This window comes from Cheilinus undulatus, linkage group 15 (assembly GCF_018320785.1).
Source record: "Cheilinus undulatus linkage group 15, ASM1832078v1, whole genome shotgun sequence".
In the NCBI taxonomy this organism is placed as follows: Eukaryota; Metazoa; Chordata; class Actinopteri; order Labriformes; family Labridae; genus Cheilinus; species Cheilinus undulatus.
In genome coordinates this window covers 46,060,720-46,076,767 of record NC_054879.1, presented here as the reverse complement: position 1 = coordinate 46,076,767, position 16,048 = coordinate 46,060,720, and the positions used below count along the sequence as shown (strand labels likewise).

The following is a 16,048-nucleotide window of genomic DNA, read 5'->3' as shown; positions in this document are numbered from 1 at the left end:
CATAAGATATGGTTTTGGTGTGCCTTTGGCAAAAAATGATTGAAAATCACTGGTCTAGATGTTAGAAAAGTATTTCAGATTGTTTCGTTTTGTTTTCTACTCAAGTAATGAAGTTATTACTGTTTTTAAACCAGGTGTCTATCGTTGCCATTTGCCCCTATGGATTATTCCTTTATTGAAAGCTTTTGTGACATTTTTTCCAATACCAAACAGTAAATAAATACAATCTCGATCTTGATTAGTTATGAAATAATGGAGACCAACAAAAGTTAACTTTCATAGCATTCAGATTAATATTTTACATTTTTCAAACCTCTCCCAGTATTTGCAGTTAAAATTTATTCTGCACAATCCAAAACTTGAAATAATTGCTTTTGGTTTAGATGCAGCCAGTGGTAGAACTGTCTCCAGACTGTATAATTTATTGTTTCACACTTTTATTTGTCTTCACTGACACGCTGGGAGAAAGATCTGGGTGCAAGTCTGACAACAGAGCTGTGAAAAGCACTACTGAGATGTTCAAACTACCTTTCAAAATGTGAAGCAGACAAAGAAATCCAAATTAAGATTCTGTGGTGGTTGTTAACAACCCCACATATATTCAAGAAAGTTAGTCATAATGTTTAGATGTGTGCTGGTGTGAGTATAGGGTGACAGCCACTCTGATGCGTCCCTTCTGGCATGGCCAAGAAGTCTGGAGAAAAGTTTTTCAGCAAAATATTAGATTTTTTTTAATTACATCGTCGCCGACAGTGGCTCTACTGAGAAGCAAGAGATGGAGTAACTTCAAAAGAACTACAACATACGATTGCATCTGCTTCTCTGTCTGTGAAACAGACCGTACTTATGAATACTGTAATAGCTCTCGAAGGGGTGGGCAGTGACCAAGGAGTTTTTCTTTAAGGTTTATCCTGTCAGCTTTAAAGACTCAGTAAAGTGAAATCCAACTTTTGTGTCTAAACACTCTAGGTATGTTGGAATATGGTTATTTTAAACATGTGAAAACACATAGATCTACATGTGACTGAATTTTCCTGGCCGGGTTTAATGTGGTCAGGGCCAATATGTGGGTTTGTGATGTCATTGGCCCACAGAAGGGTATAACCCCGCCCCTCTAACACTACAATCTAAAATCACAGAGCAGTTCATATCAGTCCAGTCTATTGTTAGCTGATGTCACTGCCTTTATTGAAAGTTAACAGTCAGTTAAATGCTGTTTTTTTGTTCATTGTGAGGTAAATTTACCAAATTTATCAGCCTCAGTGGTCTATGGATCATTGAAAGCATCAGAACAGAGATTTGAGACAGAAAACAGACTTTGTCTCTTCTCTGGCACAGAGCCAGGCAGCTGTGCTCTGATCATGAGGTCAATGTAAGGTCAAGGGGTGGGGCTAATAGCATGAGTGCTTTCCTCCAATCTGACTGTAGCATTCTTTAAATCTGAGAGGATCATATTTCTCCTGAGTGGGCGTGGCTTCAGCTCATTCAACAGACACGCCCACACCATCCTGGAGCAGATTTTACTGCCTCATTTTTCATGATTTTGAAGCTTAATTTTATAAACTTACAGATGTTTTATTCGACTGAAATTTGACCTGGGGGTTTATAACACAGTCACCTGTCATACAACAATCCTAAATTCAGATTTATTTTCACTTTAGCAGGTCTTTAATCTAATGGTCTTGATGACAGTCATCTAATGTTGGTATCACGCTAATATAACTTTATTTACATAGACACCGTCCATAGCAAATATTTTTGAACCCCATATTCGTGTAAACTGTATGGACAAAAGTATTTGACCACACCTGTTTATAATTGAATTCAGGTGTTTAAAATCAAGCACCTAGCCATGCAGTCTCTATTTGCATGGGTTGTTCTAATACTCAGTTCTTTTTTCCATAAAGGGAATGCATACATATATATGCAGATAAATGTGAATTTAACTCTGGAGCACAGAATAGAGCAGGGGTGTCAAACTCAACCACAGCAAGGGCCAAAATCTGAATTAAGGTCTGATCTGAAAGCCTAACAGGGTCAACATTTAACTATAAACTGTCAACTTTATTTTCACAGGTAATAAATTAAGAGGGAGAAAAACTGATCCTAAAGGATTCTGAGATTTAAAAAAAAGTCAAAATGATAAGTTTAAAGGTTCAAAATCTGAGATAAAAAGTCAAAATATTAGTTAAAAAGGTCAAAACACAAAATCAAAAGTCAAAATAATGGTTTCAAAAGGCAAATATATAAGATAGAAAGTAAAAATTGTGCATTTAAAGGTCAAAATTTGAGATAAAACACAAAATCATGAGTTTAAAAGGTCGAAATACAACTCAATATTTAAGATTGTGACTCTAAAAGGTCAAAATATGAGATGAAATTCTAAACTGTGAGTTTTAAAAGTCAAAATATGGGATTAAAATTCAAATTTAAGATTCTAAAAGGGCAACATATGAGATTAAATTTGAAATCATGATCTTGAAATTTCAAAATATGACTTGAAATTTAAAATTGGAACCTCAAAGTTTACAATATGAGATTAAAAGTCAAAATGCCAAGTTTAAGTCAGAATTTTGAGATAGAAATTGGAAATATTAAAACACAAATTAATTTCTCTCCCCCTTTCCTGTCTATCTCATTATTTTTACTCTTTACTTTTTCACATTTTTATGACTCAACAAAGGATATTTTAGATCTTCAAGGTTAAATTTACATTTCTATACTGGCGGAAATCTGCAGACCTGAGACCTGCGGGCCAGTTCCAATTAAAATATGATGTGATCCTGCAGACCGGGTAAAAGTGCAACACGGGCCGGATTTGGCCCCCGGGCCTTGAGTTTGACACCCCTGAGATAGAGGGTTAAGGTTATTGGATCACTCAAGATTTCTAAATAAAGACATCACTTCTACTTACCCAGGAATCAACACAAACACTTCTATCTGTCTAGAGTAGATGACAGCATTTACACTGAGTGATATAGAGCTGCAAATGAAACCAGTTTTTGTCATGGATGAATTTGTTAATGATGCCACTGATTCGTAGATAAATCCCTGAAAAAAGTATGAGAGAAGATAACAATAAAAATGCAAAAATATAAAACTACTGAGTAAAGCAAACTAATATCCTAATCTAAAGAAGCCCTCGTGCATCCATGCAGTTAATTTACTTGTTTTTTCCTTGATGTCATGCAATATCTGATTGTTTTCTCTCGCAAATGCACAACACAGACATGAAAATAGGCTTAGCTCGGCTCATTAGTGAGGACAATGGCAGCATGACGTGTCCTGATCTGGCCTACTACAGTTTCCAGCATGGTCTTGTTTTCTAGATGGTCAGAAAATAAGCCCATTATCATGAATAAACAAGCTTTGTTATCCTGACATGGCAAGAAATAGAAGTCAAGGTCTCAAGGTGAAACGTAAATGCTCACAAGGAAGTAGAACGGATAAAATGTGCACACATATTTGCCTGGGAATATAAGAAACATGACATTTTCTGCCTCTTCATGCATGTTTGCTAACATCTTTTGGTTTCTTTTGCAGACTTCCTGAAAAAGAAGCTGGAGAACTATGTGCGGACTCTGGATGTACCTGTGAGGATCCTGAGGATGGAGCAGCGTTCAGGTCTCATCAGGGCTAGATTGAGGGGGGCAGCCGCCACCAAAGGCCAGGTCATCACCTTCCTGGACGCTCACTGTGAGTGCACGGTGGGCTGGCTGGAGCCCCTGCTGGCACGCATCAAAGAGGACAGGTAGGGTGAAGTTAACAGACCATGCGGAGTCTTTCTTCTTACATGACCTGACGAGTGGATTCTTCCTTGTTTTTAGGAGCAGGCGCGCCAGTGTTTCTGAGCTTCCACTTGTCAGTCGTTTTAACCTTTGGTCAGTGCAGTCCTGAGACATGTTTTATTAATACTGTGATGATCAGATTTCACTTAAGTTGCATCATTGATTGGTTGAGGCAAAGCTCTGTCTGAATGTTGATGGGACAGCAAACTATCAGCTCTGAATACACAGTTTGAGCCTGACGCTGCTGATAGTGGAAGATAATCATTTTGCATCATCTGCTTCTGCTGCCGCCTCAGAGGAAAAGCATCCTCGCATTACTGTAGCTGTGTTTTTGTGTTTACTCTGCTCCTTCGGATGCTAGCTTTCATGGTAAAGTCAAGGTTGAAGTAACTCTAAGTTGAGGAGATCTTTAGCTTTTTTGATTTGACAGCAGTTTTCTTTGGTGTCGAGTTATTAAGCCAAATGTGTTTTTGATCTGATGTTATTTGTCAGAGCTCTTAGCTGTAGTTTCAGGCTTTGATTAGCTTGTTAAACAAAACAGGCAGTGTTTTTGCTGACTAACAGATGAATGGATTGATAATGATTCTCCTATCTATCTCTCATCGTAGGTTAGACACATTAATCTTCTCTTAGGAAGAAATAACATTGCAGACTCAGAGTATTATATTACACAGCCATTACACTTCTACTGAGTGCTTTTGCTCTCATGCAATACTATCAAAAAGACTTAGTACAGCATGATGAAAATGAACAGAAATACACTGTTTACTAGGGTGTCAACTGAGAATTTACATGGCAAAGTAAATTAGATCTAAAAACGATTAGCTAATACTAATGGCTGCTTCTCCATAGCAACCTCTGCCATCAGAGTGTGAATGTGTGTGTGTGTGTGTGTGTGTGAGAGAGAATGGGTAGGTGTGACCTGCAGTTTAAAAGCACTATGACTAGTCAGATGACTAGAAACGCATCATACAAGCTCAAGTCCATTTACCGTTAACCATTTAGAGCAGTGTTACCCAACCCTGCTCAACCAAAAAGCCAAATTGTTGAAAAATACCGTTGCAAGAGCCACAATTTAAGTGGTGAAAAGTTGGTGAAAGTGGCAATAAAAATAGGTTAAATCTGGCAAAAATTGGTTTAAAAAAAGCTGCAAGAAATGGGTGGTAAAAAGTAGCAAAAACTTGGCAAAAAAAAGAGTGAAATATGACTAAAATTGGCAAAAAGGTGACAAAATTGGTAAAAAGCAGCAAAAAGGTGTGTACAGTTTATCAGTATTGGTCTGACTGAGGTTGGAAATATCTGGATATTGAATCCTGGCAAAACTTCAGCATTATGCATCTCTTATTTTCCCCACTGTCGGGCATTATCCTGTTTTCTGTTTCTTTCATCTGGCCATGAACTTTTACTTTGGCCAATTAACTTGCTTTCATTTTTCTCTCACTCATTTCATAATCACCACTGTGAGCAAATTGGCAGGAAAATCCGTGTAGAGCCTGCATATTCGTCTTTAATTAAATTGTTAACATTTGGCACCTGTAATTTCATAATACATGTGCCAAGACAGGGATTTACTGCCATATCCATCTTTCTCTCCCAATTGCAATTGTCGAACACGTTGTGAAAAAGGACAGATATGTGATTTATTCGTGTGTTTCTATGGTAGGTAAGATTCCACTCTGCCAGTGGCAAACACAAATGAACTAAGGCAAAGAAATACATCTTTATTCATACATAAAGTGCTTTACAAAGCCAAAAACAAGGCACTTAAAACACCAAGACTATCAAAAATATGACAAGGGCATAAACAAGACATTGTAGAAAAATCAAATTTAGAACACGCACATCAGTGGACTGGGTCCTGTAGAAGGAAAGGAGGAAAGGTCCTTAAACCAAGGAGCTCCCACATCAGGCATTTATGAGCAATCAAAGGGATGTTTTGAGCCAACATGCTCTTCTTCAGACTTGTAAAGGCATCTGAGGGTTCCCATCTAAATACGCGTCCATAAACATGTGACCTAACATAGCTGGAGTCCTTCAGTATCTAATTAGGGAACCCAGTAAGAAAATTTTAGATTTAAAGTGTCCAAATTACATACAGAGGGATCCCATGAGGAGCAAGGCATAGTATGAACAAAGGGTTTGGAGCAGGGGTCGGCAACTAAGTTTGGCCTCGGGCCAAATTTTTTTCTGACCAACTCAATGGCAGGCCAAAATTACATCTTCATCAGACAAAACCTGTCTTTCCTTCTAAAAAAAATCTTTTTTCTCATCTATACTATTATTTCTTGTACAAAAACTTAATTTAATAAAGTTATTTATTTAAAATCAATGAATTTGCTACAGGCTGTTATCATTTATTTATTTGATCTTTGAGCCAAACTTGTTATCTGTTTTAATTCAATGAAACATAATTTGCACTTTGTGTGTTACAGTGGCACACAGAAAGCAATTTTTCTTTTTTTCTCCTTTTTCTCTGAGCGCACATGGGCCAATTAAGTTTCTACCTCAAGCCAGTGTGCATCTGAAGTCAAGCAGATGCTGCTTTATTTTACTTTATCATATTTTGTCACGACTTTTGAATAAATGTTCTGAAATCCATGTGGAATTGTCATTTTTGTGATAGCAAATATATATATATATATATATATATATATATATATATATATATATATTTATTTATTTAATATATATATATATATTTTTTTTAATCAATGTCATCTGGTGGGCCAGGTATTATTGGTGGTGGGTCAATTTTGGCCCACGGGCTGCCAGTTGCCTACCACTGGTTTAGAGTATTACTTAACTAATTAATTTAAAAGGAATTAATATTCAAAAAATTAAGAATAATTAACCACCCTACCCATGATGCTTTTCTGCCAGTTACAGCCTCATGAAGATATTCTCTGTTTTCTGTTGTAGCCCTTCAAAACCTGCGTAGCGCCGGTGCTCCCATTGCATATCTATTTTAAACTGCAGCTAGATTTGCAACCAAATGAGATGGAGCAATAATTCTTTTTGCATATAAAACCGGAGGACTAACACTAACATATCACACATTCAACGTGTCCCAGAGTTCTGTTTCCTTCCAGAAATATCCTTCCTTCTATTTAAGAAATGTAGTAAAAAGTGCACACATCAAAAACAATATACTATAATATAATCCGGATCGCTGCCTTTCACACTTCCTACTTTATGTGTATGTGATGACATATGATGACATTTGTCTGCATGAACCTATCATGCTGTTTTCTTGCAGGTCGTGAGTTGCACTTGTTATTATTAATAATAATAATACATTTTATTTACAAGCGCCTTTCTTAACTCTCAAGGTCACTTTACAGATTTAAAACAACTACAATAAAACAGCAGATTAAAGCTAACACAGTATAAAATGGGACAAAGTAATTACAAAGAATAGGCTATCCTGAATGGGTGCATTTTGAGTCTAGATTTGAAGAGAGGGAGAGAGTCAATGTTCTGGATGTTAGGTGGGAGTGAGTCCCAGAGTTGTGGCTGAAAGCAGTCTTCTGCAAACATGTATGCTCTAAAGTATCTGGAACTCTAATGGGACTACTATAAATAGTTTATTTTTATTAAACATGGTTTCTTTTTCCTAATTGAGCACAATTTTATTTTTCATTTTTGCCTTCTATAGTAGGTCATAAAGGGTTAAAACGAACATCTTTGTGTTGTGGACAGCTTAAAGGTTCTTTTGTGGCAGCTTTTTTCTGCCTTTTTTGACAAGGCAGCCTTTCACTTTAACTTATCTCCACATTGACTCTCCCCCTTTCTTCTCTGTGTCTCCTAGGACGGCCGTGGTGTGCCCTATCATCGATGTCATCAGTGACGAGACGTTTGAATACATGGCAGGCTCAGATATGACCTACGGAGGATTTAACTGGAAGCTGAACTTCCGCTGGTACCCAGTTCCCCAGAGGGAGATGGATCGACGCAAAGGAGACAGAACACTTCCTGTTAGGTACAAAAAAAAAATGTTTTTTTCCTCTGTGACTAAATTTGGATGCATTTCCAGGGGAATTTAGGGCTGACTTTTGACTGGTGTTATGCTGTTTGATTATGACTTAACAAAGAGGTCAAATCCCCACAAGAACAGCTGAAGGAACATTTATTTTGCACTTCATAGGCTCTCTTGTGAGCTGACAATGGGTCTATCTGTAAGGGCAAACATGAATAGTTAAGTTTTTTCACAGAACCCTCTCTTATGAAAGAGTTCCATTTTTAACCACAGATGGAAATAGACCCATTTCCTCTGTGTATCCCACTGATGCAGGCAGCGTCCTAAATAGCATGTAGCTGTGATTGTGCTGTTATAATCTAAGGAGGGGCGAACTCATTTCATTTAAAAATAGACAAATACTCTGCTTTTGTTTTTCCTTTTTTGGTTGCACAGACACGGCACAGTTTGTCATCTGTATGCAAATCACTCCCAGCAACAAACAGTGTCCCCAATGAAAGGCCTGACGTTAACACAAAAAGGATTAAAAGATAAAAGTAATTACACCTCTGAGGCTTTATTTAGTATTGCCAAACAAATAGATCTTTTATTGTTTGCTGAATGTCCCTCAGAGATGCACTTAAAGACTAATAAATTTAGTACAAAAAGATGTTACACTGTAAAAGAACATTTTTTTTTATCTCTTACAGGACCCCCACCATGGCAGGAGGATTGTTCTCTATAGACAAAACCTACTTCGAAGAAATAGGAAGCTACGACCCTGGGATGGACATCTGGGGTGGAGAGAACCTGGAAATGTCTTTCAGAGTAAGTGATAACAGTAAAAGTTATAGTTATAGTTAAAAAGAGTAATCCAGTGCTGAAAACTGTGTTGAAATCAGCAGTAATAAGATGGTTAGCTATTTTTAAAGTCCAATATAGGTGCATTTTGATGTGTTTAAGGCCGGCTCAGTCAGATAACACTTTAGGGAAGAAAAAAGAAAATTTGGGTTAAGGCAAGAAACATAAATGAACAGCATTAAGAAGGAGAAATGTGTTTATTTTCCCCAAAATATAAGGAAAAATCCTTATCTTAATTTCCCAAGACAGTCTGGCTGCAGACTGCAGCTCTCAGACGTCCCCACTTGCAGACGACTACTGTGAGACGCTGCATCTGTCAGGAAAAAAAAAAACACATGCTAAAACTCCAAAATAAAATAGGACTAAATATCTGGTTAAAGTTAAGGTAAGCATTAAGGTCGGCGTTTGGATACCAGAATTTAAAAGTAAAAAATAAGATCTACAACACCTTATTACAAATTAAAGCTGAGTGAACAGTCTGCTCACAGGAAAATAGCTTGTCCACTATGAAATCACTCAGACAAAGCTAAGGTAGCTAAGGCTAAAGCTAAGGAAGCTATTTAAGCTACACAGGTAATGTAGCTGAAGACTGTACACTTTAAACAGTTATGCCAATCTCATAAACACATATCTTATTCATGTAATTTAGCTATGTAGCAAATGTAGCTAAAGCTAACACGGCTACATTAGCTATGTTAGCTTATCTTATGTTTGCTAAAGCTTACTGAGCTATGTAGCTATGTTGCCTACATAGCTAAATAAGCCATGTTAGCATTAGCTACATATCCTGAAGCCCACATTGCTAAAGCTAATTTACCTACATTGGCTTACATAGGAATGTCAGCTATGTAGCTAGCATAGCCATGTTAGCATTAGCTAAAGTTAAAAATGATAAGTGAGCCACTTCTCACATAATTACTTCTAAAACGGATCTAGAAGATTCAATCCTGGATTAGACCACTGACCTTTATTCTGTTTTATTTTAGAAATGTTTTTTTAGTCCCCCTCTTGTAGACCACTACTGAGATCTACATGAGGGGGCATCTGAGATCTACGGTCTGCAGTCAGACCCAGTGATGTAGTGTAGGGTATACACTTATTTTTTATTCTCCATAGAGCAGGGGTGTCCAAAACTTTATCCACTGAGGGCCACATACATAAATATATAAGAACGTTGGGGCCACTTTAATATCTACAAGACGAGGTGTATGACATTGATTAAGTCAGAAGTAGGGCTGGGCAATTAATCACAAATTAGATTAAATCACAATCACAATTTATAATGTTGTGCTGGTTATAATATAGAATGATTTATGCTTAAGTTTGTTGAATAATACAAAAGATGAGAAACCTGCAAAATAATCGCATATTAAATTGCAATCGCAATACTTGAGAAAAAAATCACAGTGAGATTATTTTCCCAAATCGTTCAGCCCTAGTCAGAAGCAGAATAAAAGGAGGAGCTGGGGTGGAGGAGGGTTGCAAGAGCAGCTTGCAGAGAGAGCAGCAGAGTGTGGCAAAGCAAGAGAAGTTTTAATAACGCTAAACGTTCGGTTTAATGGCTAATGTGCTGAAGCTATGAAGTACAGTACAGTCAGGCACAAGCTTCATGTTCAAATGTGGCTCATATTTCATTTAATTTTTAGAATTTGCTGCGGGACACTCAAAATTTGGCCCTTGGCCATAGTTTGAACAGCCTTGCCATAGAGTGTACCGACTTTAAAATGAGGTGCCTACCCAACAGAGAGTATATAGATGAAGAGTATACCCACTTCTGCACACACCACCACCACTGGCCAGACCCCTCTCGTATTTTCATCGGTTTATTTTAAAGTATTGATAGCATATCAGCACTTATATTGATTTTACATTTTGACTAATTGAGTCAGTTTACTAAGAGAAAATGTTTCCACTAAATGAAATGGCTAAAATGTTAAGACTTTTTATTGACTCAAACTGGACCAGAAGGTCTTTTTGTCAACTTAGCTGTAAAGGGTGTTAACCCTGCATGCCAGATAGAGTGTTTCACATATCCTTGGCACCAGATATATTTCTCATCCTTTGAAAAAGGCTTGGTGGTGATTGGATGATTGCTCTGTCACATTTATCAAGAGCCAAACAGAGCAACAGAACACATGACGTAGCAGGTATGACGCTTCTGAGGAGGAAACAACATTACACAAGATCCACAGGGAGCTGTTGTCATTACACAGCTCTTGACATTTTTGTTGAGAAAACTCAGCTTAAGCCACAACTAATCCATGCCTGTAGCTGCTGTCTCTTCCTCCTCAAATGATGTTGTTTAGTCCAACTTCAAGCATTGTAGCTTGAGGTTTTCCAAAAAGATGACAGAAATGGAATCTGGCCAGGCCATCTGCTTTGCAGGGTTAGTAGAGGGTAAGAACGACTAAAATGTGACTAAAACATTTTCACGTTTTCAACTTAAGGCAGCGGCTTAATCCAAATAAGCTGCCAAAGTTAACATTGCAACACAGCAAGTGGAGGTAATGCTTCACTACTTTTAAGAGAAACTTTTGGACATTTTTCAATTGGTGTACTATTTTTATGATGTTTACATTGAATTATTTATTCCATCTCAGTTCATAACTGCAGAATTTTTTGTTAAATAAATGTAAGTGAAAAATGTGAAAATGTGGGTCCAAGTTTGTCACAGTTGAGGCATTAGTGGGTCCTAAACCTCATCGAGGTGAGAACCAAGCTCATGGATCAGTCAGAGCATAGTCAGTTCTTCACTACCAGTATTGTATTTTTCACGAAGAAAAATCTGTATTTGAATATAATCTCCTGCACTGCATTAGGATTTTGTTATTTCCTTTGCAGCTTCACATAAGTTGAATTTAAAGACCCTGTAAGTGAGTATGTTTTGTATGACAGGTGACTGTGTTATGAACCCCCAGGATAAATTTCTGTCAAATAAAAGATATTTAGGTTTATAAAATTAAGCTTCAAAATCATGAAAAATGAGGCAGTAAAATCTGCTCCAGGATGGTGTGGGCGTGTCTGTTGAAAGAGCTAAAGCCACGCCCACTAAGGAGAAATATGATCCTCTCAGATTTAAAGAATGCTACAATCTAATTAAGGGAAAGCACTCATGCTATTAGCCCCACCCCTTGACCTTACATTGACCTCATGATCAGAGCACAGCTGCCTGGCTCTGTGCCAGAGAAGAGACAAAGTCTGTTTTCTGTCTCAAATCTCTGTTCTGATGCTTTCAATGATCCATAGACCACTGAGGCTGATAAATTTGGTAAATTTACCTCACAATGAACAAAAAAAACAGCATTTAACTGACTGTTAACTTTCAATAAAGGCAGTGACATCAGCTAACAACAGACTGGACTGAGATGAACTGCTCTGTGATTTTAGATTGTCGTGTTAGAGGGGCGGGGCCATTCCCTACTGTGGGCCAATGACATCACAAGCCCACATATTGGCCCCGCCCACAGTAAACCCGGCCAGGAAAGAGGTGAAAAACTTTCTAATGGTCTAAATCCAAAATTCAGTCACATGTAGATCTCAGTGTTTTCACATGTTCACAACAACCATATTACAACATTTCTAGAGTGTTAAGACACAAATGTTGGATTTCACTTTGAAAGGTCTTTAAAGAGGAAATGAGAGATCATAAAGTGAAATGTTTTAGTACAGTGGTTCTCAACTGGTGGGTCGGGACCAAAAAATGGGTGGCAGAGCAGTTTTCAGTGGGTCGCAACTAGGTGTCTGAAAAAAAAGGATGGCAACAAGGCCTGAGGTCCTTATTGGATATGCATTGATACCTTTTATTTCACCCTGTTTTACTGTGAAATATGGCAAATTTAAAAGTTAGATCAATATTTCAACTAATTTATCTAATTTTCTTGCAATAAATGGCTACTTTTCCTATGATAATGAAGTCATTTCTCAAATTCTCTGGAAAATTGGCCAAAAATTTACACATAATGATGGGGAAAGAGGGTATAAAATTTGTCAGTTTTGTCCCCTTTCTTTTTATATCAGGTAGTTTGGTCCAATCAAAGCACTCGGAGAGTGCAGACCTCCACCTTTAGTCCTATCTCCCAAAAGTGAAGAATCCTTGAAAAAATTCCTAGATGTGCCCCCCACCATGGCATTCACTGATTACTCCCTCCCCGGTGGAATAGAAACATGGTGAGCAAAGCATTGGCTTTGGTATGGGTGGACTGTCATGGTGGAAGCATTGCCTGCTGCTGCCAACAGATGCACTGACAGTTTCACCAATGGTCTCACTGGACGACTGAAAGTCATGGCAGAGGGTGAATTTTCCTCTATTCCTCCCAGCATTGTGAGTATTCTGTCTACAATGCGCTGTCTTTCTCTCTGTTATGCTCTGACTCGTCTCCTCGACCGGGCATGCATCTTTCAAACTCTATAAACTCCAAAACTTTGAATAGAAACACACCCAAAAGATGAGAAACCTACCTGGGATTGAAGTTACTCATGTCTGCCATCTCCTGGTGTAAAGTGGTAACAGCACAGGCCTCTGCCATTAGCCCTATCTCCCAACTAACAAACAGACAAACAAACAGACCCACTCAATCACATAACCTCCTTGGCGGAGGTAATTAACTAAACATGTGTTGTTGAATTTTGGGGGGAAAGTTGGGTCGCAATTTGTTTTAAGTCAGACTGATGGGTCCTGAGGCTGGACCTGTTGAGAACCACTGTTTTAGTACATAATGAAACAAAAACAGCGGTATGATAATTTAATTCCATCTCACTTAATCTGCTCTATGTTTATCTCCCTTATACCTCCTAGATGTTGAATTAAAAATGGAAAAAATATGATTTTTTTAAAAGCTTCTCTGAATTTTCTTTGGTTTACAAAGACAAAATTACTTATTATTTATGCCAAACATGCCTTAAATCAACAATTTGTGTCCTTGTCTGCAGATCTGGCAGTGTGGAGGCTCTTTGGAAATTGTAACATGTTCACACGTGGGCCATGTTTTCCGGAAAGCCACCCCGTACAGCTTCCCTGGAGGGACAGGCCAAGTCATCAACAAGAACAACAGGCGGCTGGCAGAAGTGTGGATGGACGATTTCAAAGAATTTTTCTACATCATTTCTCCAGGTCTGTGTTGCTGCCTTTCTCTAAAACCTGAACAATGATATAACAGAGCTCAGCGTTTCATGGAAATATATAGTCCGCTTTAAAGAGTAATTTATTCATTGTGCACTAGAGCAGATATGAAACATTCTCACGACAGTGCCGGCTGTTATTGAATTGAGCTAATTTCTGTGAAAAGGAAAGACTTGTCTGCTTTCTGTGAGTTTCCATGCTGCTTTATCTGGCTCAGTAAAGAATTCATATTTCTTCTTCTCTGTCAGACATCGGAACTAAATGCTGCTTTTGTCCTCTCCAAACTGGGGTTCATTATTTCTTACTTTCAGGCACATTTTTAGCTCTCTTCTGAAGTTGAGTTCAGACGTTTTTAAGCGTGGTCTTCTCTCAGACAGAGCTCAAACACACATACCCGGACAAACAAGAACAATAGCACTGTGCAGATTGAGAGATGAGTACCCCTCCATCTGTCGATTTAGTAATGTGATTACCCTTTAGCAGACAGCAGTGTCCCGGAAATCTCTGGTTAAGTGTTTTAGATGCCAGCCAACCTATAAAGGATCATCCATAATCTGCCGATCTCCGGGCACAAATTGTGACCTTCTCCTGCGCTAAGTTAGGCTGGGATTCTCCACGGGCAGGTGTGCAGACAGAGCCGGTGCTGTGATGGATGAAGCTCTGCGCGTATTGTTGCCCCCACAACGACTGTCTGTTCCTCCAGGACATTAGGGAGAATGATCTGGGCCACGCTGCAGCCAGACCTCACTTACTGGCACACAGGAGCACAGTATGCTGCTCAGGCTGGGTTTGGGAGGGGGCATCTAGTGATCCTATTAAAAGTGCATCTCCCTCCTCGGCACTGGTGATTTCAAGATCAAAGAGGCTATTCATCATCTTCAACATGTGATGTGTAGACCCTACAGAGAGAGAGGAGGGGGACAAGAGCGCCACGGGAGGAAGAGTAGGCTTCCACTGATAGCCCTTATCTGCCAACTTGAAATTTCTATTTTGCAGAGGCGTGTATAAAACATTGACAGACTGTGCTCTTTGCATGGCTTGAATCCTTTTTGATAGATTATCACACAATGCTTTAGGTTAAAGATGCTTGCCCGTATTTTGGAAGTTGTTTTCTAGTTTCCTCATTGCAGTCACGGTCTTTCATGATAAATTACCCCCCTGGATGTATCTGCACAATAGCTTTGAGTCTGCAAGAGACTCTCTGGGGAGAAACCATCTGCCTAATGTGTTTGTATGTGTCCGTGCCCAGTCACTGTCTAATCCTTCCTCCGTCTTTGGTTGCATCAAGGCCGATACATCACACAGTTCCAATTTGGCAAAAATAACACATATCATGGCACCCAACATTACATAATTACAGCCTCTCTGATGCTGATTCCCTGCTTTGAGCGATCTAGATTCTGAATGTATGAATGGGATTTGACTTAGTTTCCTCATATGGCCTCACTGCTGTACTTAGGTAATTAATGTAGTAATAAATTGTCCTCCACAACGGCTGCAGGGTTGGAATGGCTGGTTCTAATGAAGGGTCCCTCTGGTGTTTGGTTTTGGTGGTGCATGGATGCATGTTTGAAGGGGTCATATCATGGCAGTTTTGTGAGTTATATGTACACAGGTATGCTCAGGAATGTTACCATGGAGACTGGCAGGTTTAATGCAGCTCCAGGGGAGCACAGAATGTGTTTGCTGTGTGACTTTGGGGAAGCTGAGAACGAGATTAATTTTCTGTTACTGTCCACTTTACAACAGTAAGGGATGCACATTTTAAGAAGGATGCCTTTTGATTAATGCTGACTTTTTTGGTTGGATGATTGTGAAAAATGTGTGTTTTGTTTAAGAAAGGGACCTTTTTTTATAGCAAACTACATCTGCAAATCCAGGGAGGAATGGCAGAATGTAATTAAATTTTTTAACCCTTTACCTACTGGGTCCAAAAATGGCGATTTGGACATATTTTGTTATTATGGCTGTAAAATAGTCAGGAAATGCTCTAAGTCTGAGAGTTTTGGTCCCTTTTCCCAGGAGTACTTGAACTTGACTGTTTAACATCTGGTTAATGATTATTGCACATTATATGGAATTGTCAGCAGTTTAAAAAAAGAACAACACAAAAACAGATTTGTTTTTCCATGGCTTTTATGAGAAGAAATGTTGTTATTGCTCATGAAGTTTTGATTTGACATTTGAAATGTGAACCTATACATGTTTAGAACAATCACCAGTCATTTTTGAGTCTAGGACTCTGGGTGTGCAAAACACAGTGCAAAAGATAACTATATACATAGGCGACAATTAGTGCAAATAAAGGTGGAAAAATGCATTCTC

The 16,048-nt window shown here is 38.5% G+C and overlaps 1 protein-coding gene across 1 annotated transcript in view; it reads left to right on the top strand.

Annotated features, from left to right (window-relative positions):
* Positions 1-16,048, top strand: part of galnt13 (UDP-N-acetyl-alpha-D-galactosamine:polypeptide N-acetylgalactosaminyltransferase 13) — a 73,624-nt gene that overhangs the window by 32,433 nt on the left and 25,143 nt on the right. Inside the window, exons 5-8 of the mRNA XM_041807379.1 lie at positions 3,544-3,751; positions 7,597-7,767; positions 8,454-8,571; positions 13,534-13,714. Of these exons, the coding sequence (XP_041663313.1) occupies positions 3,544-3,751; positions 7,597-7,767; positions 8,454-8,571; positions 13,534-13,714 (678 nt within the window). The remainder of the gene's footprint in view (positions 1-3,543; positions 3,752-7,596; positions 7,768-8,453; positions 8,572-13,533; positions 13,715-16,048) is intronic.